Source organism: Phocoena phocoena, chromosome 20 (assembly GCF_963924675.1).
Source record: "Phocoena phocoena chromosome 20, mPhoPho1.1, whole genome shotgun sequence".
Classification (NCBI taxonomy): domain Eukaryota; kingdom Metazoa; phylum Chordata; class Mammalia; order Artiodactyla; family Phocoenidae; genus Phocoena; species Phocoena phocoena.
Genome location: NC_089238.1, coordinates 46,496,492 through 46,522,271, shown reverse-complemented (window position 1 = coordinate 46,522,271; position 25,780 = coordinate 46,496,492). Strand labels below are relative to the sequence as shown.

The 25,780-nt window shown below is 43.7% G+C and overlaps 1 protein-coding gene across 2 annotated transcripts in view; it reads left to right on the top strand.

The window, feature by feature from the left end:
- PDPR (pyruvate dehydrogenase phosphatase regulatory subunit) overlaps positions 1–17,642 on the top strand; it is a 33,946-nt gene extending 16,304 nt beyond the window's left edge. The window contains exons 8-18 of one of the 2 annotated variants that reach the window (XM_065898636.1): positions 115–264; positions 2,403–2,595; positions 4,115–4,239; positions 6,097–6,252; positions 6,457–6,590; positions 6,960–7,108; positions 7,589–7,701; positions 9,080–9,174; positions 10,593–10,682; positions 16,038–16,220; positions 17,151–17,642. In XM_065898636.1, coding sequence (XP_065754708.1) covers positions 115–264; positions 2,403–2,595; positions 4,115–4,239; positions 6,097–6,252; positions 6,457–6,590; positions 6,960–7,108; positions 7,589–7,701; positions 9,080–9,174; positions 10,593–10,682; positions 16,038–16,220; positions 17,151–17,555 — 1,793 coding nt within the window. In that variant the 3' untranslated portion in view covers positions 17,556–17,642. The remainder of the gene's footprint in view (positions 1–114; positions 265–2,402; positions 2,596–4,114; positions 4,240–6,096; positions 6,253–6,456; positions 6,591–6,959; positions 7,109–7,588; positions 7,702–9,079; positions 9,175–10,592; positions 10,683–16,037; positions 16,221–17,150) is intronic. The other variant, XM_065898637.1, reaches the window with a different exon arrangement.
- The last annotated feature ends 8,138 nt before the right edge of the window (positions 17,643–25,780 follow it).

Here is a 25,780-nt window from a genome sequence, read left to right as displayed (position 1 = left end):
CCAATTTTGGGTGTTTTTGTTTTGCTGCTTTTTCTGTCCATTTAGACAGCTGGCTTGTCGCTCAACCCTGTCTTCTCCTCTACCCCCTACCCCCTTGTCATTTCTCTTCCTCAGCTATTGTGGATGCCGATGGAAGAATTTATATTCGGAACTGGCAGGGTGGCATCCTGTCTGGGGGCTTTGAGAAGAACCCAAAGCCAATTTTCACTGAGGGCAAGAACCAGCTGGAGATTCAGAATCTACAGGAAGACTGGGATCACTTTGGTGTGTGAACTAGATTCTAACAAGATTGCCTTATATTTGTCTAAGATGTTACACTTTAAAGCCTTTTCAGGAACACAGGCATACCTCATTTTATTGTGCTTCGCACATGCTGAGTTTTTTCTTGGTTTCGTTTTTCAATTTTTTTTTTTTTTGAAGTATAGTTGATTTAGTGTCATGTCAAACTCTGCTGTCTGATACTGAGTTTTTTATAGATTGAAGTTTGTGTTGAACAAGTCTGTTGGGACTGTTTTCCAACAGCATTTTCTCACTTTGTGTCTCTGGCACATTTTGGTAATTCTAACACTATTTCAAGCTTTTTAATTGTTATGGTTGTTACGGGGATCTGTGATCAGTGCTTTTTGTTGTTACTGTTGCAAAAGATATGATTTGCTGAAGGCTGATGATGATTAGCATATTTTAGCAGTAAAGGTTTTTTTTGGTTTGTTTTTTACTTTTCTTAGAAGTTTTTAATAATACACTGAAGTCTAAGTAGAAAATTTTTTTAAATGATCTTTTTCTGAGGTACAATTGATGTACAGTATACAAGTTTCATGCGTACAAACGATATAGTGATTCACAATTTTTAAAGGTTATGTTCCGCTAATAGTCATTATAAAATATTGACTACGTTCTGTGTTGTACAGTACATCCTTGTAGCTTATTTTTTTTATACATAGTAGTTTGTACTTCTCGACTCCCTGCCCCTATCTTGTCCCTCCCCTTTTCCTTCTCCCCAACAATAACCACTAGTTTGTTCTCTGTATCTGTGAGTCTGTTTCTTTTTTGTTTACATTCACTAGTTTTTCTTTTTTTGAGTCCACATATAAGTAATAACATACAGTGTTTGTCTTTCTCTGACTCATTTCACTAAGCATAATACCCTTCAAGTCCATCCATGTTATTGCAAATGGCAAAAGTTTTTTTAAGAGCTGAGTAGTATTCCATTGTGTGTGTGTGTGTGTGTATACACACACATCTTCTTTAGCCATCTGTTGATGAACACTTAGGTTGCTTGCATATCTAGCCAAGTAGTTTTTAATTTACATTGTTTTTGGTTATGTACATTGTTTTTTAGACACAATGCTATTGTACATAGAGTACACTATAGTATAGTGTGAACAAAATTTTTATATGTACTGAGAAACCAAAAAATTCACATGACTCACTATATTGCGATATTCACTTTATTGCGGTGGTCTAGAACTGAACCGAGATATACCCGTAGTTCCTTATTTGATCTTTGTAACAACCTCTTTTGGTGGTTACAGAGGGTAGGCTACAGAGTTTGTCTAATCTAAGGATACGGTTATTGGTGAGCAGATTCAGGGACCTAAAATTAAAATCTTGGTTTAAGGGACTTTTGGCTTATCACTTATTCGCCTAAAATCATTGCTGAAATTTTAGGCTGGGAGGAAACCTTCTTTTGGTAGGACTTCATTTAAAATTGAAGAGAATTTTAAGAAGCAAAACAGTTTCATTAATATGTTCTTTTACTCAATTTTTAAATAATTTTAATTTAATTTATCGAATAGGTAATACAGTCACATGGTTCCCAATTCAAAGGTCTGTAGTGAAGAATGTCCTTCCTTCCACTTGGACTTAAAATATTTTTTCTTTAAATTTAGGAAATTTCAAACTTTTAAAAGTGAAGAGAATAATATAAAGAAATCCCATGTACCTGCCAGCCAGCTCCAGTCTGGCTTCATCTTTACCACAGTCCCCCTGGATCATTCCCTGACGATGGACTTCCTTAAAACAGGTTGAGGGTCTGTCTTTTGCAGCTGTTCCAACTGAGGAAAACATTGCCTTTTATTGCACATCTCTTTGGGGGTCATTTAAGAGCTTTTCCATGAGTCCTGATCCCTTTGAGATTCTATAGCCAGATGTAGTATTTACTCTTCCATAGCTCCTTTCCCTCTAAAGAGTATCTTTTTTCTCCGTCTTTATGCCAAGAACTCTGTAGGAATGTCCCATACTTCCCCAAGCCTTCTGCTTCTGATAGATGGCCCAGTTGGCTCATCTTAGAAAACCTCCACAAGACATTTTCCGAAAGGAGAGGGAACAGAAAGTGTAAGGAGTACGGAGTTTTGAATCCCCTAAAGCTGACGACTGTGTTTGGGTCTGTTTTTGTTGCTCAGAGCCCCTGTTGAGTTCCCTGCTGCGTAGGATGCCAGAACTGGAGACTATGGAGATCATGAAGTTGGTGAATTGCCCCGAGACCTTCACCCCGGACATGAGGTGCATCATGGGCGAGTCCCCTTCAGTGCGGGGCTACTTCGTCCTGGCGGGAATGAACTCTGCTGGCCTTTCGTTTGGTGGAGGAGCTGGAAGGTAAGTCTTTCGCACTCAGGTTCGGCTTGCGAGGCTTCTTCCTTTCTGGAATTACTTCTGGTTCATAGGGTTTGTGATATACCTAATCCAGTATGTTGATAATAAGAGGAAGACACATGTCATGAGAGAGTTGTCCCCTTGAAAGTATTTGCCATGGGAGGCTCTCCCCGTGTTCCAGACACGTCATTGTACAGAATGTTTTCGGAACTCCTCTTTTGGAGTTAGCCTTGGAGCCAGTGGGATGTTCTTCTGTACTACTTCAGTCATAACAAATGTTGGTCCTTTGAATATGTATTTGAGTTTGGAAATAGCCAAGTGTGGTGAGTGAAGTAAAAGATCATGCTGGTCACACGGGTTTTTATTTTCAAATTTGGTACTTATAAAAATTAAGCAAGGGGGCTTCCCTGGTGGCGCAGTGGTTGGGAGTCCGCCTGCAGATGCAGGGGACATGGGTTCGTGCCCCTGTCTGGGAAGATTCCACATGCCACGGAGCGGCTAGGCCCGTGAGCCATGGCCGCCGAGCCTGCGCGTCCAGTCCGGGAAGATGCCACATGCCGCAGAGCAACTAAGCCCATGCGCCACAACTACTGAGCCTGCACTCTAGAGCCCACGTGCCACAACTACTGAGCCCACGTGCCACAACTACTGAAGCCTGCATGCCTAGAGCCTGTGCTCTGCAATGAGAAGCATGTGCACCACAACAAAGAGTAGCCCCCGCTCACCGCAACTAGAGAAAAGCCTGCGCGCAGCAACGAAGACCCAATGCAGCCAAAAATAAATAAATTAAAAATTAAGCTGGTGTTGAAAGGACAAATACTGTATAATTCCACCCATATGAATACTTACAGTAGTCTAATTCATAGAGACAGATGTAGAATGGTGCTTGCCAGGGGTAGGGTAAGGAGGGAGTAGGGAGGGGCTGCTTAGTGCATATAGAGTTTGTTTGATGAAAAGAATTCTGGACGTGGATGGTGGTGAGAGTTACAGATAACGTGCAAGTGCTTAATACCACTGAAGTATACACTTGTAAATGGTTAAGATGGTAAATTTTACGTTGTGTGTTTTTTACCACAATTTAAAAACATTTTTTAATTGACCGGTGTTCTTGAGTGAATTATAGAATGGCTCTGAAGACAGTTATGGAGTAGAAGTTACCAAAAATGTTTGGAGCAAAGGCGATATGGCCAGATAACTGTATAACCTCCTGAGGTGACTTTTTACAGGAAAAAACAAACAAAAAAAAAACCCATTGCATGTATGGAGTACATTTGTATGGAATGTGGCTTATCTCTATACTTTCTAGGGAATCTTATCATTAGAGCTCATATCCTCATAGCGGTCTTGTGAGAGCAGTAGATGGATACAATTTGTTTCTTCCAGAAGTTAAGGAAATTGCCCAGAATTGCTCAACCACTCTTGACAAGATAGAGTCTTTCGATTCTGTTGGTGCTTGCTTCCTAGTACAGCGCTGAGAGTATCACGGTGCTGAGAGGCCCAGCAACTTCCCCCATCTACACAGGTACCTCGCTGAGTGGATGGTGCATGGCTATCCCTCAGAAAGTGTCTGGGAACTGGACCTGAAGCGTTTTGGAGCCCTCCAGAGCAGCCGAACCTTCCTGCGCCACCGTGTCATGGAAGTCATGCGTAAGTGAAGCTTTATCCCCGTTGCCCATCGTTGCAGGCATCTGACTGGTTCTGTCATCCAGAGGGGCAGATTCTTCCTTGGTTCTTTAGTAATTGCTTCAAGTTGGGCGTCTGAGTTTGGCTGTTTCAGGCCTGTGTTGGGGGCATTATGCCCACGTGACATTTATGGAACATTTTCTTTATTGTATCTTAGTTACCTCGGGGACCAGGAAAGTGGACTAGGACGTACAGGTGGTGATTCCTGTTAGACTCCTGGCAGCAGCTTCTTGAACATTCCCAGCATTGCCTCCTTTCCACTTTGCTGTGTCAGAATGAATGCTCTCACTCCCCACTTGGTCTTTGAGATCATGGTTTGCTTTCCAAGGCAGAGAATTTGCCAAGTTAGTCTCAAAGCTTCAGGCTCCTTTGAGTGACTCTCCTCATTAACCCATCCTATGCTAGCAAGATAGGAAACCATTTCTCATGTAAATACCAAACATACATTCTTGCTCTTTCTCCTTGTTTTTGCTTCTCTCTGACTTTGAAGGACGCTTTTAACTTGTTACTACTTTGTCTTAGCTTTATTTTCCAGTGTGCCCTTTAGAGATAGCTTTTGAATCAGGAATTGAACCAAATCAGATTGTAATTTCATTTTTGTATACTGAGGAACTGTTTTCAGACTTGACCAAATATATCTGTTTGGGGAATAGTTATCCTCAGGACTAATATTCTGCATTGGCTGTGACCAGCATTCTTGTTTAAGGACGGACTGCTGGTTTAGTAGCTGGAGGTTCCATTAGCAATGAGGCCTTTGGATGACCTGTCACACCTGTGTGCTCACTTTTGGTCTGGGGCAGAGAATTCACATCCATGGGAGTTAAAGGACCTGGAAGCAGTATGTGTAACTGCTAAGGTTATTTAGTGAATATTTTGGTTACAGTGTTGAACTGTTAAGAGTCTAGGTTTCTACATCCATCGTTACTTTGGAAGCTGTGCAGATTGTAAATGAGCTGGAGCTGCTTCTTGATGATACAGTACTTTTGGTGGCCGCCTCTGATTCTCATGAGATGGAAGTTGCAGGCATGATAGAAAACGGGGAAAGGGAAAGTAGAACCTAAAGCCCAGAGGAGACTGTCACAGTATAAGGATGCCAGCTTGGTTTCCTTCTCTGTGATCTCCCAGTCTCCCCCCACGCTGACGTACCTCTTGTTGGGCCTGGTGTGAAGTCCGGTCTTCTCTCTGCAAGAGACTAGAGATCACACTCTTTCTGGATATTTTACGTATTCACTGTTGCAGACTGGACATTAGGAGAAATGAATTCTGACCCTCCCTTTGTTATGTAAATCATGTCACTGGGACAATACTTGGCAACCTGTCGGATTTCAGAACCACCAAATCAAGGTATGCTGTGTGCCCTTTTGCTTCAGAAATGGCTAAATATTAGGAAAAGTGTGTAACAGGTCTGAGGCTCCAACAACACAGGCACTGGAAAGAATCAGGTGCCATTTTTTCACACTTTGTAACCACCTGTGTCCCGTGTAGACATAACCTTCATCTCTGCTGGGAGCTTAACAAGGTTTAGAACTCTGACCTTTCTGCCATTGTTTCTACCTACTAATTTGGAACAGTAATTATAAACAAAGATCTAGGGTTGTTATGTGACTCACAGCTATATAAGTCTGTGGAGGGGTGTTACCAGCTCTTGCAATGTGATCCTTTCTTCTGGAACATTCGTGTCACACTGGGTACTATTTGGCAAATCAGGCTACAGCAGCCTGAAAGCATGCTTTTTTGAATAGGAGCAACTCCAGAGGCCCATGGATATTGGTGCTCAGCTCTGTGCCTTGGGCTTTCATAGACTGCTCTTCTCTCTCCTAGCTCTTCTGTACGATCTGAAGGTTCCCCGCTGGGACTTCCAGACAGGAAGGCAGTTACGCACATCTCCTCTGTATGACCGGCTGGATGCACAAGGAGCCAGGTGGATGGAGAAACATGGATTTGAGAGGCCAAAGTACTTTGTGCCACCAGACAAGGGTAAGAAGGCACGTTCTCATTTTTGTTTTTTGGGGTTTTTTTGTCTTAAGAATAGTAAACCTTGTTTTTAAACGTGCATAGCTAGTTTGTCTTCCTAGGAGAATAAATAATAAAAACCTGTTATACTCTACTGATCTATCAAGGAGACTCACCAGTACAAGTCCCCTCCTTTTCTGTCTTCCTTTGGTTTTCTCTGTCCTGTAGACCTGTTGGCCTTGGAGCAGAGCAAGACTTTTTACAAGCCAGACTGGTTTGAGATTGTGGAGTCCGAAGTCAAGTGCTGTAAGGAGGCCGTGTGTGTCATTGACATGTCCTCTTTCACAAAGTTTGAAATAACAGTAAGTATTTGGGAACCAAAAGAACAGATTTGGAAACTTGCGTATTTATTGAATGCCTCTTGTTTTTCATCTGTCACTTCAAAGCAGACTAAGAACTCTGATATATTTTAGTGTTTCACCTGTATTATAACATTTTCTGGAATTTTTAGCGCTTTGTTTCTGGTTCTTCATCTGCTTGCAGAGGCTCATTTGACACTAGACTCAATAGCTAGCTTCTCTGGAGCTCGTTGCAGTGGAGCAAATCTGCAAATACTGTTGCACGAGTACGGCTAATTGAGTCTTCTCCGCAAGTGACTTTGCCTGTCAGGCCGCATTACCGGCCAGAGGTGCTCATGTTTGTTCTCTCTGCTTCGTTCCCTAACCCTACAGTCCACCGGGGATCAGGCATTAGAAATTCTCCAATACCTCTTCTCCAATGACCTTGACGTGCCCGTGGGCCACATCGTGCATACCGGCATGCTCAACGAGGGCGGAGGGTACGAAAATGACTGCAGCATAGCACGGCTGAGCAAGCGAAGGTGAGCCGGCTGCCACTCTGCTCCCTCCGCCTAATGGCTGTGGCGGAGCCGAGCACTCAGCTCACCTCTCCAGGAAACTGTAATAACACTGAGGACAATAAAACATTTCAAAGTCATGGCCAGTTCATTAGCAGCCCAGCACACACACACACACACAAAAAGCACCAGGAGGAAAAAAAAAAAAAAAAGAAACCTACCAGATTATGTAAAACTTGGTGTGGAAAAATTACTCTATTGAGGAAAAATGCCTTATCTTATGTTAGTAGGTCTGTATAATTTCTTGGCACTAGCAGAAAGCCAGAATCTTCTGTTTTGTCATTATGTGGTATATCCTAGAAGTATGTGCAGTTGGCCTTCCCTGAAAGCTAAGAGATCATTCACCAGTGTTCTGTTCGTTGCTTTGAAACTAGCTGAGAACTTACTGCTTCCTGATCATTCTCCTGCTGCCTGGTTTTGATTACTTTTGGGTCTCACTTTCAGTTTCTTCATGATTTCTCCAACCGACCAACAGGTCCACTGTTGGGCCTGGCTTAAGAAATACATGCCAGAAGACAGCAACCTGATTCTGGAGGACGTCACCTGGAAATACACTGGTAAGGGGGCCCTCTGCAGTCAGCTGAGCGAGGAAAAGCCAGCTGATCGAAGTTGATCCAGATCTGTCTTCTCCATTTGCCTTCTCTATATCTGATATTCAAAAATGAGTGTCAGAATTAGAATCTTGGAAGAGGCTCCTGGTCATAGAAAATTGATCTCTAATGCTTCCCCATGTTTTTATAAGTGAAGTGTGAATGAGTTAGTGCTTCAGTTTCTTTGTGTTTTGTTTACTGCTGTGTCCCCTACAACCAGCATATCAGAGTGCAAATATTTGTTGAATGAATGAGTGACTCATTATTAAAGTATTTTTATATTTATTACCTAAGTATTATTTTCTTCAAAATTTCCCCTTAGTTTTTATTTTTTCTTTAATGAGTAAATACTTTTTAAGGATAGATAACTTAATTTCCATATTATCTCTTCCTCAGCAGTCTTCTCAGGGAGCAACCCCTCCTCTTCTGCCACCTGATTCCAGCTTTAACCCCTCCCTACCCTCAATGGACCCCTGCCCCTCGCCTCCACCAGGCCCTCATCCTCAGTTCATCATGGTAGCAAATATGATTACTTTCTCGCTACCAGATTCGAAAACTATAGAAGCTTATTGAAGCAAGCCTATTTTCTAGTCCATTTAAGGGTATTTGATGCGTAATTAGCTTAGGTGCTGTCGTAAATGTGACAGAATCCAGGCTGGGTGGGCAGCTCTCCTCAGGGCTCTCCTGGTACTGATTTGGGTTTGGGGCTTTTTCCATCATGTAGCCACACTGGGAAGAGGAGGGGAATGGGAATTGTTTTTGTTTTGTCTTGGTTTTAAATATTTATTTATTTATTTGGCTGTGCCGGGTCTTAGTTGAGGCATGCAGGATTTTCATTGCGGCACATGGGATCTTTAGTTGCGGCATGTGGACTTCTTGGTTGCGGCATCTGGGATCTAGTTCTCTGACCAGGGATCGAACCCAGGCCCCCTGCATTGGGAGCATGGAGTCTTAGCCACTGGACTATCAGGGAAGTCCCAGGGAACAGGAATTGTGCAGGGGGTGGTTTGGCCAGCCCTGGGAGTGGGCTCCTATCCCCTGGCCTCATGATCCCAATCTAGTTGCAAAGGAGGCTGTGGAGTTTTGTCTTCCTTTGTTCAGGAAGAGGCAACACACTAGCCGGGCTGTCAGATGCCAGGAGTCAGTAGCAGCATTAAGCAGCCCTGTCAGGAGAAGTGTATTTGCCAGAATCAAGGTCCACCCTAGGATTGCCTAAGCAAATGGACATTTTCATGGTCTTGCCACCCACACCTGGCCATAGGTGAGCAAGTCCAGAGCAGACCTTTCCCATTGGTTCAGCTATTCACCTGGAGCGGCCAGACATCTCTTGTTCTTTTCCGTTTAGCCCTCAATCTGATTGGTCCTCGAGCTGTGGATGTGCTGTCTGAGTTGTCCTATGCCCCTATGACTCCAGACCATTTCCCAAGTCTGTTTTGCAAGGTGGGTACTAGTAAAGTTGTAGTTTTTAAATAAGCAGGGAATATTTCTTTTACAGAGATGGCAATTACATGTTCTCACTATGGTGTTAATACCCACAGAACGTGTTCTGACTTTCATTAAGCAAACAGAATGACTGAGTAAATCCATTTCTTTCTTTCTCAGTCTTCATGTTCTTCTTGTTTAATAAGCATTGATATCTTCGAAGACCTCGTCTCTGTGAGTGTCGGTTCTGTGTGTGTATTGACTCTGTAGAGGTGGACTAAATTTTTAAGTTAGAGTGTTATGATGCGGACGCCGAAAAATGCCAGTCAAGGTCAGGCCCCTTCTCTCCATGCAGTGCTTCCTCTTTTCCATACACAAAGTAACTTCTGTGTATGTGGCACCTTCAGGTAAGAAATGGTTTAGGTGAATCCCTAAACAACTTACTTCATTTTCTTTCTTTCTTATAAATTTTCTTTCTTATACTTGGCAACTAGAGCTGAGTGAAACAAATTGTAACTGAACAAAAGGAATGATAACACACTCTCTGGGAAGTGGTTGATTAGAGAGGTCCAGACAGACGTGTTTTGGCAGCCTGTAACAAGCAGCTTCGGGACAGTTACTGATGGGATGCTCTTTGAAGTTCAAACCGAAGTTAGGATCCACCTCTTAAGTGATTTTACAGCTCTCCTTTTTCTCCATGGCACAGTTAAAGCAACAGGAAACTCTGTTAGCTGGCAGCAGACCCCGTCACAGTACATTCTTTGCTCCTTGAAGAAGTAACCACGTGCGTGCGCCTACGGCGTACTGTGCTGCTATGCCTGCTCCTCGTGGAAACAGTCTGCTTTAGGGCCGTCTGGGGCTTACCACTTCCCATTGCAGGAACGGTGATTGAGTCAGGGGCCCCTTTTGGGTAACTGAGCTGCTGGAAACACGTTCTGAACATGAGAAGCCCAGTCTCTTCCCCCAGGGTAGCAGGTGAACGGTGTTCTTTGGTCATCCGGCATCATCTTCTGCGGGGCAGGTACCCAGGACTTGTCTGCCAGGTCCGCCAGAGAACACATTTGCCTGGTCTTCATCGCTCCCGGCGTCTCTGACTAAAACAAATCTTTAGCACGACTTTGCAAAAAGAAGTATTTCATGCTTTTCAAAGACTTTGCCTCCACTTCCCTCCACTGGCTTGGCTGGCACTCCTGAACTGGGGCTGTTCATGAGAAGAGCATTGGAAAGGCTGTGCTCTGTTCCTAATGATCCCGATGCCTGGAAACAGACTGTCTTGAGGAAGAAATTTTCATTCACATGTATCTCCATTAGGGTCCAGCACAGGGTACAGAGCTAATGAGAGGGGTTGCCTCAGGCGTTCGTTCCTCTAACAAACATGGAGGGGCCCACTTCCCCTAACGAGTTTCCACGATGACCTTCTCCCTTTGTTTCCACAGGAGATGAGTGTGGGCTACGCAAATGGGATCCGGGTGATGAGCATGACTCACACGGGAGAGCCAGGATTCATGCTTTACATTCCTATAGAGGTGAGAGCCACGAGAGGATGGGTGCTGGCAGGGTTAGAGCGCCATGTCTGACCGGGCCTTGGTCACTGAGGTAGGCTGCGTTAAAGAGATTTTAACGTTTTTAGCTAAGTTATGTACTTTTTTTGTGTAGGTAATATCTTTACATGGTCTAAAACTAAAAACCTCTAAAAAGTATTCAGTGCCACCTGACCAGTTCCCACCAGCCACCACCAGTGATATTGTTAGTTTATATCATGTCAGAGATTTTTGTGCATATGGAAGCAAGTTCAAAGACGTATTCATAACCCTCTTTTTTAGAAACACAAATGGAGGCTTACTGCTGTTCTTCATCTTGATTTTTTTTACTTAGCAATTTAGAGATTTTTCCCTGCCAGTACCTAAAGAGAAAGAGCTTCCTTTTTCTTTTTTCTTTATTTTTTAATGAAAATGATATAGTATGCCATTATATAGTTGAATCGTAATTTATATAACCAGTCTGGTACTAATAGACATTTATAGGGTTTCTAGTCCTTTGCTGTTATAAAAACTTCCGCAGTGTACAAGAGTGTCTTTTTCTTTATTGCTTGTACCAGGACACAGAATTGTCAGACTTTGGGCTGATGGGTGCAGTTCCAGGCAAGAGATCAAGCTACTTGTCAAAACCCCTCTCACACCGAGTAAAAGCCCATCTGCAGGGCGCACACAGCTCTGCCGACCTTCCTCCACACTGCTGCTCCTCATCTCACCCTATCTTCTTGCCTCTCCTTGCTGGATATGTTTCTGCCTCAGGGCCTTTCCACTTGCCCTTCCCCTTTCTTTGGCATATCCCTCCCCCCTGTAGAGCCTCCCAAGCTCACAGCGACACATGCTTCAGGTCTTATTCACACCTCACCTTTTTTTCTTTTTAATTAAAAAAAAAAAAAAAACTTTTTGGCCACGCCGCATGGCCTGCGGGATCCTACCTAGTTCCCCAACCAGGGATTGAACCCACGTCCCCTGCAGTGGAAGCACAGAGTCTTAACCACTGGACCACCAGGGAGGTCCCCACACCTCACCATTTTTTTTTTTTTTTTTTTAGTTTATTATTTTTGGTTGCGTTGGGTCTTCATTGCTGCCCGTGGGCTTTCTCTGGTTTCGGCGAGCGGGGGCTACTCCTCATTGTGGTGCGCAGGCTTCTCATTGTGGTGGCTTCTCTTGTTGCAGAGCACGGGCTCTAGGCGTGCAGGCTTCAGTAGTTGTGGCTCACGGGTTCTAGAGTGACGGGCTCTAGACTGCAGGCTTAGTAGTTGTGGTGCACGGCCTTAGTTGCCCCACAGCACGTGGGATCTTCCTGGACCAGGGCTCGAACCCATGTCCCCTGCATTGGCAGGCGGATTCTTAACCACTGCGCCACCAGGCAAGTCCCACCTCACCTTCTTGAAGAGACCATTTAAAGTTGCAGTCTCTGGCCCCCTCCTCCCTAGCCTCCTTCCCTGTTTTATTTTTCTCAAGAGTGCTTACCACTGTCTCATAGAATATATATTTTCTTTATCTCGTTCATCACATTACCCGTTTAAATGTAGGTTTGCTAAAGGCAGGGATATTTGTTTAACTTCTATATCCCCAGCAGTTAGAGAAACACTTGGCACATAGTAAACGCTTAATAAATGCTGCATGAATGAATGTCCTGGCAGTATCTTTTGTCCATTTTTGTATTGAATTATTGGTCTTTTCCCCCAATTTCTAGGCATTCTCTGAATCAGCCAGCCAGTCCTTACTATTAAGTTGTAAATTTTTTTTCCGGTTTATCATTTGTCTTGATTTGGTTTTTTTTTTGCCACATAGAAGGGTTTTTTTAATATATGTATTTTTTGGCTGTGTTGGGTGTTGCTGGGCGCAGGCTTTCTCTATTTGTGGTGAGCGGGGGCTACTCTTCATTGCGGTGCGCGGGCTTCTCATTGTGGTGGCTTCTCTTGTGAAGCACGGGCTCTAGGCACGTAGGTTTCAGTAATTGTGGCATGTGGGCTCAGTAGTTGTGGCTCGCGGGCTCTACAGCATAGGCTCAGTAGTTGTGGCACACGGTCTTAGTTGCTCTGTGGCATGTGGGATCTTCCCGGACCAGGGATGGAACCCATGTCCCCTGGCAGGTGAATTCTTAACCACTCTGCCACCAGGGAAGTCCCAGAAGGGTTTTCTAAATTTTACTTTTTATTATGGAAATGTTTCATACGTTGCAAAAAATTTTTTTTGTAGGTGAATTGATGAATCTTTTGTGGCTTCTAGAGTGTAATACGTAGAAGGGGCTTCTCCACTCCAGAGTTAAAAATTTTTTCCACTTCTGATGCTTTTATAGTTTGTGTTGTTGCTATTTATGGGTTTGTGTGTTTTGTTTTTTCATATTTAAATGCTCCAACCTTTTGCACTGTCTCTTGGTACTTTATGAGCTATGGATCAAACTATTTTTTCTAACGTGGATGACCAGTTGATGTGAGATTCTACCTTTACCACATACTAAGTTTCTATATATATTTAGATTTATTTCTGGACTTTTATTCTATTTGTATATCCAGTATCACATTGTTTTAATTACTGAGTCTTTATTGTATATTTTAATACTTGGTAATGCTTATCCTCCCTCATAGCTTGGAAAACTGGAAAAGACGAATTCCTGTTTCCTTATTTTCCCTTATAATCTTTTTTTTTTACATCTTTATTGGAGTATAATTGCTTTACAATGGTGTGTTAGTTTCTGCTTTATAACAAAGCGAATCAGTTATACATATACATATGTTCCCGTATCTCCTCCCTCTTGCGTCTTCCTCCCTCTCTCCCACCCTCCCTGTCCCACCCGTCTAGGTGGTCACAAAGCACCGAGCTGATCTCCTTATAAACTTTTATAATCATCTAGTTAAAACAGAAACACCCTGAGTTGTTGGATTGTTACGTTTGTAAATTAGGAAGAATTGACATTCTTATATGTGTTGAATCTTACAATCAAAATATACCTTTCTTTATGTGGGGTTTTTTTTTTGGTGACCTTCAGAGGTATTTTGAAGTTTTCTTCATGTAGATGGTATACATTTCTTAAATTTATATGAATATTTTGGTGGTGTTGCTGTTGTGAATGGGAAGGGTGTCTTTATTCTGGTGTCTTATGATTTATGAAAGCTTTTTTCCCTGTATATTAATGCTTTAACCTGTTTCCCTCCTAAACTATCTTACTGTTTATAGCTGTTTTTTAGTTGATTTCTGGAATTTCCAGGGTTCAGTCTTACCATACACACAAACAATAAGTTTTTGTTTCTTAACAATTTTTATTCCTGCATTTTCTTTCCCTTGTCCAGTTGTGACAAGTAGCAGTGATCTTCAGCCTCGTCATGTTCTTGACATAGTCATACTACTCATGGTGTTAGGTTTCCTTTTAATTATTAAATGAAGCACGGATTTACCAGCCCATGAAATTTTATCTGCTTTTCCACACTCAAAAGTATTATAACAATATTAAGGTGAAGGGATTATTCATGATTTGAGAAGAGTTAATATGCATGTAGCTGATATGTTTTGCCTGTACTGAAGTGCCATATGGTCATTCAGGTGTTACCACCTGCTCCTGGGTCATTAATCAGCCAAGCCCATCAGGAGGGAGAAGCCCTGTTTTCTACCCAATTTTCCTGGGCTGGTCCCATTTTTATGGTTTTCTGTGAGTCCAAGAGGTAATTTGTGCACTGCTTGGGTTCTTTTCAAGCTGGCTTTTGTCCTCAAGAAGCTTATACTTGTCTCTGAGGAGCTGCCTTCCAAAGCATGGTGGCAGATAGCAGATTGGTTTGTTCACACTCAATCCCTGGCATCTAGTGAGAAAATGAGTAAGTAGTGGGGGACCCACTTTTCGCGTTGCTCTTCTCTAGCCCAAGACTACTCACCTGCTTTAAACCTTTGTCTTCTTAATTCAAGTACAGAGCATTCAGCTTGAGACACTGAACCCGCCCGAGATACAGCTCATTCTTACTCTCGTTTCCCAGCCAGTCTCCAATGGTCTCCTCCACCCGCCTTTGCTATTTGCAGTGTTTCACTTACACACATACCACAGGCTGTGTTGTACCCAATAGCTCAGACTCCCTTTTCCACATCTAAAGTTGCCTTGATCACAGCAGTCTGCTTAGTCAATGCCTGTTCGGCTGCAGTAGTGCAGTTTATAGAGCAACATACATTGCCAGGATAAAGAATTGCGATACCAATGAAGCAGATTTTTGTTTTTGACTTTTCCCCCCCGTTTTATTGAGATATAATTTACATACATCATTGTATAAGATTAAGGTGGACGGGATAATGGATTGACTTACATAGACTGTGAAATGATTACCACAGTGTTTAGTTACTAGCATCCATCATCTCATATAGACACAATAAAAAGAAAAAAATTTTTTTTTCCTTGTGATGAGAAGAACTCTCAGGATTTACTCGTAATTTTCATGTTATCACACAGCAGTGTCACCTAGTCATCATGTTGTGCATTATATCCCTAGTACTTACCTTATAACTGGAAGTTTGTACCTTTTGACCACCTTCCTCCAATCCCCACCTGTAACCACAAATTGATCTCTTGGTCTATGAGTTTAGGTGCTATTTTGGTTTTGTTGTTTAATAGTTGTTGTTTTTTTAAGGTCCCACATATAAGTGAGATTATACAGTATCTGTCTTCCTCATTCCTCTGTCTTGTTTTCTGTTTTACTTTTACAGTTTTTAAAGTAAACAGTGTCGTTTGTTGTTGGGCTTTAGACTTAACAGAGTATTTAAGTATTTGCTTTTTGTTCATTTAAGTTATGTGATACTTAAACGTGTCTGGAACCAAGAACAAAACAACATGAGAGACTGGATATTGTGGGACACGGGTAGGAGAGCTCTGATTTTTGGGGTCCTCTGTGACTCACTCTAGGTCTCTTAAGATACGCCATAATCCGTGTGACAAATCAGAGTTGTGCGTGCATGTCTAGAGTTATGTGTAACACCAGTTTCACAGCATAGGCCATTGCATAAGGGAAGGACCAAGTTCAGGGAACTGGCGCAAAAAAACAAAGCCAAAGCCAGTGGAGGATGCATGGCTGTTGGAGAGGCAGTTACGAGACTGGTCGTTTACTGAGTGGTAAGAGAGCTTCTGTGAGTTATTATTTAATAAGTGCTATATATATACTGAGATCCTAGACATTTTAGAGAAGTAAAAAGATAAAGGTGCTGCTTTCGTGGAGCTTAAGCCTGGGCTGCAGCACTTTGGTTCCTGAGGATTGTAGACAACCTTCTCCCTTGTCCAGGTAACAGTGTCAGCCGTCAGGCACTGCCAGACAGATTCCATGTTTAATTCTGAAGGTCTGCTGGTTACTGACCTTTTGTCTCTCCCTCTAGTACGCCCTGCACGTATACAACGAAGTGATGAGTGTTGGACAGAAATACGGAATCCGGAATGCTGGGTATTATGCTCTTCGTAGTCTCCGAATTGAAAAGTTTTTTGCCTTCTGGGGTCAGGATTTAAACACCCTCACCACACCCCTGGAATGCGGACGAGAGTCTCGGGTGAAGTTAGACAAGGTATTGTACCTGTGCACACCCCACTCTGCCCTCAGCCTCCTGAGCAGGGAGCCTCCGTGAGGACAGGGAGAGCTGAGTGCTTTCTGGGCAGTTTTTCTGAGTTGATTGTGGTAATTCATTAATATGCCCCATGTACAACATTCAACTGCCTAATTTTTTCGTAATCACCATTCAAGAGGATGAAAAGGCTCTTTCCCACCTCTGAGCCCACCCAGTCCCACTGCCAGCTTGACCAGAAGCAGCAGGGTTCTGCCTCTCCTTGTAGATAGCTTCCATGCAGTGCAAACAGATGAGTAATTTCCCCTCACCACGTTCTTAACCTTGGTGGTTGGATACTGTATACTTGGTATTGCACCCTGCCTTTTTCACTTAAAATATCTTAGCAGTCATTCCCTATCAGTATAGTAGATCTCTGATGTTCTTTTTGAGCAATTAGGTAACTATTTTTCTCTGATATAAAAGTAAAGAATACTCGATTTGGAAAATAGGGAAAAACAAAGAATATTTTTTCAGTGACACGCATTGTTAAGAGTTTATTTTATCCTGCTCTTTTTTGGACATATGCATATGTAAATATTTATGCATAGAATACGGATATATATGCATGGACTGCTGGTTGAGATTATATAAAAACATTGTTTTTCTAAAATAATTCTAGCAAGCATTTTCAAGTGTTGATTTTTCTTCCTATTTTTGTTCTGTGTGGTCTTGTGATTGAAATGTGTTTATAAAATAGAAAGAAAAGAGAGTGATGCGTACCTGTGTTGTTACAAGAATTCTCTGCAGGTGTCTTTCATACTGTGAATGCAGTTTTCCGCATGGGGGAAGCACACGTTCCCCAGAGCTAGCAGGGGTGTGGTGGGGAGTGGGCAGCCCACTGCAGCGACACCGGGTCCCGAGCGGTGATGCTGTCTCTGTGCTCTTTCCTAGGGGATGGATTTCATTGGGCGAGATGCCCTGCTGCAGCAGAAGCAGAACGGGGTGTACAAACGCCTCACTATGTTCATCCTGGACGACCACGACACAGACCTGGACCTCTGGCCTTGGTGGGGGGAGCCCATTTACCGAAACGGGCAGTACGTGGGCAAGACCACCAGCAGCGCATATGGTTACACCCTAGAGCGCCACGTGTGCCTGGGCTTTGTGCACAATTTTTCCGAGGACACCGGAGAAGAGCAGGTGGTGACAGCAGATTTCATCAACCGGGGAGAATATGAGATTGACATTGCAGGACACCGGTTCCAGGCCAAGGCCAAGCTCTACCCGGTCACCTCCCTCTTCACTCATAAGCGCCGAAAGGATGACGTGGAGCTCAGTGACTTGCACGGGAAGTAATGCCAGGCAGTCCCCCCACCTTCTACTCATCTTCGGAGCTCCTCTTCCTGATCCCATCCCTCTTCTTGATTTAACCTTTGCCTCTCACCTCTTTATCTTCCTTGTCTTATCTCCTTAATTTTAAGCGTTAAAACTTTTCCTTTGCACCCTCTCTTGTCCCTCCATCTTCTCCTCCCTCCTTCTGCAGTTTCCCATCTCCTGATACTCACTCTGGGCTGGTCATCCCTCCCCCATCTCAGGTTCCTGTGGGGACAGGAAGGCAGGACAGAAGCAGACTCCACTTGTGGAAGTGGGTTACAGTGACAGCCTCACTTAATGCTGGGTCTTGAAGCAAGGGAGGCTTGTGGTGTGCAGGCCTCAGGGTAAGAGTCCCTGTCTGTGGGGCTAAGTTTTCTCGAGTAACCTGTGAATTCTGGCTAGCTGCTGTCTGTGTGATACAGCCGTGTGGAATAGCTTACGCCTTTTAGCCAGGCAGGTCCTTCTCCCATCCCTTTGTGCTGTGGGTCAGCACCCTGATACCTCTAGCAGGAGGATGACCATCTACCTCGCTGATGAGAGGCATCATGTGGGCGTTACCTGGGGTTTAGCACAGATTAGTTAACCATCCTGGGCCTCCCTACGGGCCACCTGCCTATAATTTTCTTCATCTCTTGCTAATCTCTATTATGAGGAGGGTTGTGGTTTATTTAACCGACTAAACAAATAAGCCAGAGTGTTTGAAAGGGAAAGCCCATGTTGCCTTTAGTGTTGCTTTTCCTAGCTGAAAGGGTGTGACCTCAAACTAAGCTCCAGCGATGCTGAGTTTTGTATGAAACAGTGCTGCTTTTCTTTCAGCTACTCTCAGTTCAGCCTCATGTGTCCCTTCCACAGGAGGCCCACTGGCTCAGTGCATGCTCTCTCCCTTAGGACGGGGGAGGCAGGACAAGCATCCTGGCTGAGTAACTAAACCTTGTGGCCACACTGAGTTGAAGAGAGCTACTGGGACCCAGGGTTGCTTCCCCCGCACAAAAGACATAGATCCACACAGAGATGACCACTTGGGTCCCTTGAGAGTTCCCAGTGTGGAGAGCGTATGTTACCTGAGCCCAAGGTCTGCTTTCCGTCTTCTCTTTCCAGACATCTCTCCACATTTTCTGGAATAGAAGGTAACTTGGGGTAAGAGCGCCCTGTGCACTTCTAAGCAGTGTCTCTATTTTGTAAGGGTGGAACTTGGATCGCACAGACTGTGGTATCCATCCCCACACTTAATTTCCCCTTGCAAACAAATGGCTGCTAGAGATTTTAATTAACCATAGCCTTTGTTATCTTGGTATCTTGGATGCATTAGTTCTGATAGGTCTGTAAGTATATTAGAGACAATCCTTTCATTTTATTAGAGCAGCTCCCAATTCTTAGGTGTCTGCCTGTTCTGGCATTTCTCTGGGATTTCTGTTTACCCACTTGATCACTGACTTTAGTGTCCACCTTCTTATGAGGTCTTCATTGATTTAATGAGGGAGTATGTGATTAGAATCTGTCGGGGGGCCTTGGTATTTTGGTGCAAACGTGAATTTAACTAGCTGAGAGATGCTGCTTCTAGGCAAAGAGGAGAGGTGCTGCCCAGCTGGAGAGCAGTGAACAGCAGCTGTGAAACTTGGGAGAGCAGGAAACTGGCACTGGACAATGCAGGTGTTACCAGCAGGGAGCCGACTGACCCAAGAAGATGGAAACAGATGTAGAACTAAAGGTATCCCATGCACACCACTGCAAAGTCGTCTTTATAAATGCAAAGTTATTTGGGATTGAATCCAAAAGAAAATCTAGATTTATGCATAAATCACATCTTGTCCATAAATAGGGGTCACACTTCTAAGACTGACAAGATGTTAAGATTCTGGGGGGAAATCACTTGTTATTGAGTACCCTGAAACTTACTATTTATCTTCCAGCACTTTACAATTCATCTTTCAAGTCTCCTTTGGTTCATTCAAATATAGCAATATGAATCTGGTAGGTTTCTCCATTTGGTCCTAAAGGGAAGGGGGTGACTCTTTCCTGCCTCAAGCATAGTTGACAATCAAAACATCTTCATTTCTGTGTCATCCGCGATGGGCACTGGGACCGCATGTGTTTGCTTTCTGTGACAACTCACCTCTCCCTGGAGGTTGGAGGGATTGTTCAAGGAGTAGCTGGACTCATTTTAGATGGTTGGTACTTTATTCTTCTCTCTGAAATGATGTTATCACCACTTGTGCTGTCTTGGGAGAGAGGCTCCACAATCTTCTCAGCATATGCAATTGAAGAATCATTTTGAACCTAGAAACACAAAGTGTGTTGGCTTCAAACAGATAGATGGAGAATCAAGGTTGCAAGTCTCCTGTGAGCCTTCTCCTCTCTTGAGATAAGCCCCTACCTACTTGTGCCACATGTAAATCCCATGGTCATGTGACTGACATTGAAGATTTCTTGTCTGTGATAAAAGCTCTAATTCAGAAAGTTTTTAGAGCAAAAAGGGACAGACAAGACCTACCTGCTTGGATAGCACAATGTGATGTCCTTTAACTTGTGTTTTGGTCACGTAGCACTGCATGGGCAGGACAAGCTCCAGGAGAGAAAACTGAACAGTTCCACTACATTCTAGTGCTTTTCTGAGAAGTCCCTGTACCCCCAAATGCAAGAGATGTCATTTAGCCCAGTGATTAACCCCAGTCTCACTTTGGCCCCAAAGTTCCCATTTCTGCACCAAGTCACTTGTTTGATTCTCATCAGGAGGTGTGCTGTCCCTGGATTCTACCTCCTTGTACAGACCAAGAGTTTTAGCTGTATCTCTTCTTTCCTAGGCTGTTGTTTCCAAGAAAGTAACTCAACGTGAAAAATAACTCTTCCGCTTTCTCCTTTATCCTGCCTTTGCATGCATTTGCGACATTAACCCCTCCCCACTGCCACCATGTATGTGGCAGGAATGATAGGAGCTTCCTAAAGTGATTTTGCTTCACTGGAGGGATATGACCCCTCCGCCTTTATTTCTGCCTCTAAAACAACTGCATTGGCTGGCTTTCAGGCATTACAAGTTCCTTTTTATATCTTTGTTGCCTCTTGGCCAGTGTAGGCAGCAAGGATCTAAGTATCTTTAGTATCTAAGATAGAGATTTGGTCAACAGTGCTCAATCCTGAAGTATAACCTACTGTGTTCATTTTCTTTCTGTACACACCCCCCCATCCCTCACAAACTTTGATATAAGCAGCATTTTATCAACAGGAGGTAGAGAAGTTTCTCACGAGTAAGGAATTTTCATCTGGCACATGTCATGTGCAGGCACATGGACTCAGGAGCAGCACAGTTGAGTGGAAGAGACGGCAGATGAAATAACAGGCAGTAGCCACATCCTGCAGTGAGTCGTGAGGGAGCTAGGGAGCCACATATCAGAGCCGCTCCCCACACCCACCGCCACTGCCCTCCACTTTAAGGTGCTCCGTTAGTTATAAGGCTCCTTCATTGTCATCATGGGGCTGGCATATGCAGTCCCTTACCATGACAAATACACTATTTTTCAAGAGGACTGAGTATTTTTGTACGTCTTTGCCTTCTCTTTTATCCATTAAACACCAGAGTTCCTTGTGTATGATTCGTGACTTCTCTGAGCAGAACCCTTGGGGAATTACACATTTCTTCATGGGCCATTTTTCTCATGATATTTAGATACACCTATTTTCATCCTTTGCAGACTTTCTGCCTTCTCATTTTTCTGTCTCTCAAGGACAGAAATTGTAAGAAGTGGAGAGGATACGGATACTTTTAGCATCTGTTTCTATGGATCTATGCCAGGATTTCCTTTGCACACCAAGAACTGGAGCTTGGGGCACTTCTTTCCTCCAAGCCAGGTTCTAGTGCCTTACACTCCAGAGTGTCACATGGTGGGTGGAGACGAAAAAAAGTACCTTCAACAGATGGGTGTAGGGTCGAAAGCTTCTGCAGCTCGTTTCAGTGAAGGGTCTTCCAGCAGCACAGCTAACACTTTACTCTCTGGTCAACTCTTGGGATGTAAGAAAATGCCATTGTAATTACTGTAAAGACTACAACTCGTTCTTCGCATTTGTAAACGTGCAGTTCAACTCAGCCCTTTTCTATCCCATGTGTAGCATCAGCATGTGGTCCTGAAGACGTGCGAGGCACTTTAGTAAATGGGATGTTTCTCACGAGCCCTGGTGATGACAGGCACACAGGGTGACAGAGCATTTCTGCCCTCTGCGAATGGGGTATTAACGTTGTGCACTGTATTTCTATCAAGTCAGATTTCAATTTTATTTTACGTTACTAAGTTTGTAAATGAATAAACGGACATTTTCACTACTCTTGCTGTGTCTGCCTGAGAAATGTCCTGCATCTGTGGTAACCAGATATGTTTTTGCCATCACTAAGAATAAACGTTGTACATAAAACCATTTGTACCTGTTCCCAAAGTGTACAAGAGAATTTGAAAACAGGTAAATAAGATCCCTTCCCTCCATGCAATGGGGGGCATGGCTGTGGGGGAAAAGCCCCATTCCTCCTCCTGAAGTCCCTATCACTGTCACTGGACTTGACATCCTGCCTTACACTTGACTTAGTAAGAACCTGGTACTTGACTCATCACTCAAGTATTGGGTTGGCCAAAAAGTTCATTCGGGTCTTTCTGTAAGATGTTATGTAACATGAGCCCATGTCTGTGTGGAAAACGAGCTGTGTGTGTATTTTTGCTTACAGCAGAAGAGAAAAACAGAGAAGCAGCCAGTGATCCTTTACTATACTTAGCTTCCATCCAGAAATTTAGTCACTGGACTTCTATTCTCTTTACCCAACTGTTCTGTGAGTCACCACATCTGGGAATCCACAGGTAGGCTAACATGTCTAACAAAAATTTCATCATCGTATCGTCCAAACCTGCTCTTTCTATTTCCAGTTTCATGAATGAGCAACATTTGTTATGACTGAAGTAGTACAGAAGAACATCCCACTGGCTCCAAGGCTAACTCCAAAAGAGGAGTTCCAAAAACATTCTGTACAATGACGTGTCTGGAACACGGGGAGAGCCTCCCATGGCAAATACTTTCAAGGGGACAACTCTCTCATGACATGTGTCTTCCTCTTATTATCAACATACTGGATTAGGTATATCACAAACCCTATGAACCAGAAGTAATTCCAGAAAGGAAGAAGCCTCACAAGCCGAACCTGAGTGCGAAAGACTTACCTTCCAGCTCCTCCACCAAACGAAAGGCCAGCAGAGTTCATTCCCGCCAGGACGAAGTAGCCCCGCACTGAAGGGGACTCGCCCATGATGCACCTCATGTCCGGGGTGAAGGTCTCGGGGCAATTCACCAACTTCATGATCTCCATAGTCTCCAGTTCTGGCATCCTACGCAGCAGGGAACTCAACAGGGGCTCTGAGCAACAAAAACAGACCCAAACACAGTCGTCAGCTTTAGGGGATTCAAAACTCCGTACTCCTTACACTTTCTGTTCCCTCTCCTTTCGGAAAATGTCTTGTGGAGGTTTTCTAAGATGAGCCAACTGGGCCATCTATCAGAAGCAGAAGGCTTGGGGAAGTATGGGACATTCCTACAGAGTTCTTGGCATAAAGACGGAGAAAAAAGACACTCTTTAGGAAGGAAAGGAGCTCTGGAAAAGCAAATAAAAAAAGTGATCAGTGGTAGTAAAAGAGCTCTTAAATGGCCCCCAAAGAGATTTGCAGCAATTTCAACTTAGGAAATCCTTGCCATTTACTGCATAAGACACAGTCTCAGCTTGTTTTAAAATAAGGCCAACATCAGGGAATAATCCAGTGGAACAGTGGCAATAGATGAAGCCAGACTGAAGCTGGCTGGTGGGTACATGGGTTCTTTATACATTCTCTCCACTTTTAAAAGATTGAAATTTCCCAGAAATTAACTCCAAGTAGAAAGAGGAAAACTCTTCATTATAGACCCTTTCATATATTTTGAATTTGGAATGTGACTGTCTTAACTATTCAATAAATAAAATTATGTTAAAATTGAATAAAAGACTGTATTAACACAATTCTGCTTTCTAAAAAATGTCTTCAGGACTTCCCTGGTGGCGCAGTCGTTAAGAATCTGCCTACCAATGCAGGGGACACGGGTTTGAGCCCTGGTCTGGGAAGATCCATATGCCGCAGAGCAATTAAGCCCCTGCACCACAACTACTGAGCCCGCCTGCCACAACTACTGAAGCCTGTGCACCTAAGAGCCCGTGCTCCGCAACGAGAGAAGCTATTGCAATGAGAAGCCCGCGCACCACAACAGAGTAGCTAGCCCCTGCTCGCCGCAACTTAGAGAAAGCCCGTGCGCAGCAACGAAGACCCAATGCAGCCAAAAATAAACAAAAAAAAACTCCTTAAAAAATAAACAAGTAAAACAATAAAAGGACCTATGGGAGACCTTTTCTTACTACTGACATTCTACTGGATGAAGAAGTGAACCAGGCCCTGAGACACATTATTAATCTAGGACAAGTTCAAAAGACAATCCTGAACTATACCCACAAGGCACTGCAAGCTCCCACTAAAAATACAGAGGAAGGAGCTGTTCCTTCACAGATCCCAGGGACCAAGTTCTTCTTAAAACCTGGAAAGGGGTCCCCCGAAGACCAACTATTGCCAAAATGGAAGGGCCCCTATAAAGTAATCTGAACCACTGCCACTGCTGTCAAAGTGCAAGGGATATCTAGTTGGGTACATGTTTCCAGACTAAAGCTTTTACCTCCAGAAACCCCGCAGGTTACAACAGAAGAGCAATACACCTGTAAGCCAGTGGAAGGTCTGAGATACCTATTCAAAAGACAGGCACCATCGACAGATAAGTAAAATGATGTAGTGGGTTGGACTCCTGTTTGCCATTCTTGCTACTGTACTCAGCAGATCATACGTGAACATCTTGTTAGAAATGTTGTAGAGCTTTATATGCTTAATCATCAACATAATAGTCTGCTGTCCCCTGTTTAAGTACTAACAACAGTTATGTCCTCCAAGGGCTATCCGGTCTTAACAACTGTGAGACAGACATTCAGGTCTGCACCCCTGGAAGGGTTTGTTTTCCTCTGCGGACACCCAAACCATCATATGTTACGGAATTGTCGACAGACCCTGTCTTTTCCAACCAAGCCATAGCATATAAATGCACTGACAATGTTCACTTCATAGGAGAGTGTGCTATAAGGACTACAGGGTTAAGAGGGATTTTTATCTGTAACAGAACCAGTCAGGCTCACCACCAAACCCAGAAAGCAGTAGGAATGATCTTTTTTCTCTATATATGTTTGTTTATTTGGCTACGTGGAGTCTTAGTTGTGGTACACAGGATCTTTAGTTGCGAAACGCAGGATCTTTTAGTTGCAGCATGCATGTGGGATCTAGTTCCCTGACCAGGGATCGAACCCAGGCCCCCTGCATTGGAAGCACAGAGTCTTAACCACTGGACCACCAGGGAAGTCCCCTAGGAATGATCTTTGCAAGGGCAGAGCTGGCCACAGGACTGGCAGCTCCATGGGGAGGCTTTACCTATCATGAAGCAACACTGAGATCAGACAGCTTGGTTATATGATGGAACAGACAAGACAAGCCTTAATGGGACTTAAGACCTCTCGTTTCTTTGGCGAATTTAGTTCTTGGCAGTCATCTAGCTCTTGATAACCTTCTGGAAGAACAAGGTGGAGTCTGTGCGATAATACTTCCTACTGCACCTGAATTAGTGTGATAGGACAGGTGGAAGTTAACATTAAGGAAATATATGCCCAGGCAGACTGGCTTCATAATTTTAGAAGCAGCAATATCGCCTCCACTGCCTGGTCAACAGTTAAGGAAGCCCTCCTAAAGTTACCCTGGTTCCTTCCCTTTCTAGGCCCTTTAGTGGCTACTGGTGTTCTTCTCCTTTTTGGCCCTTGTTTGTTTAGCCTTCTGGGCAAGTTTGTGTTTTCTAGGCTCTAAGAGTTTCAAGTAAGACTCATGATGGCTCAAGGAATTCAACCCGTTCCAGCAGAGGGTGGCCCAGGTCCCTACAGGTCCTTGGAACAGTCAGAGAGGGACTTCTACACCTCTAGGGTAAACTAGGGTCTGCAGCCCCTGTCTGGCAGGAAGAAGTTCCAGAAGATGAGACACTTGGCCCTTTACCCCTTAAGAATAAAAGGTGTAGAATCCCTCAGGGGATAATGAGACAGACTAGGACCTGGGACCCTTTGCTGCAGTGCTTAC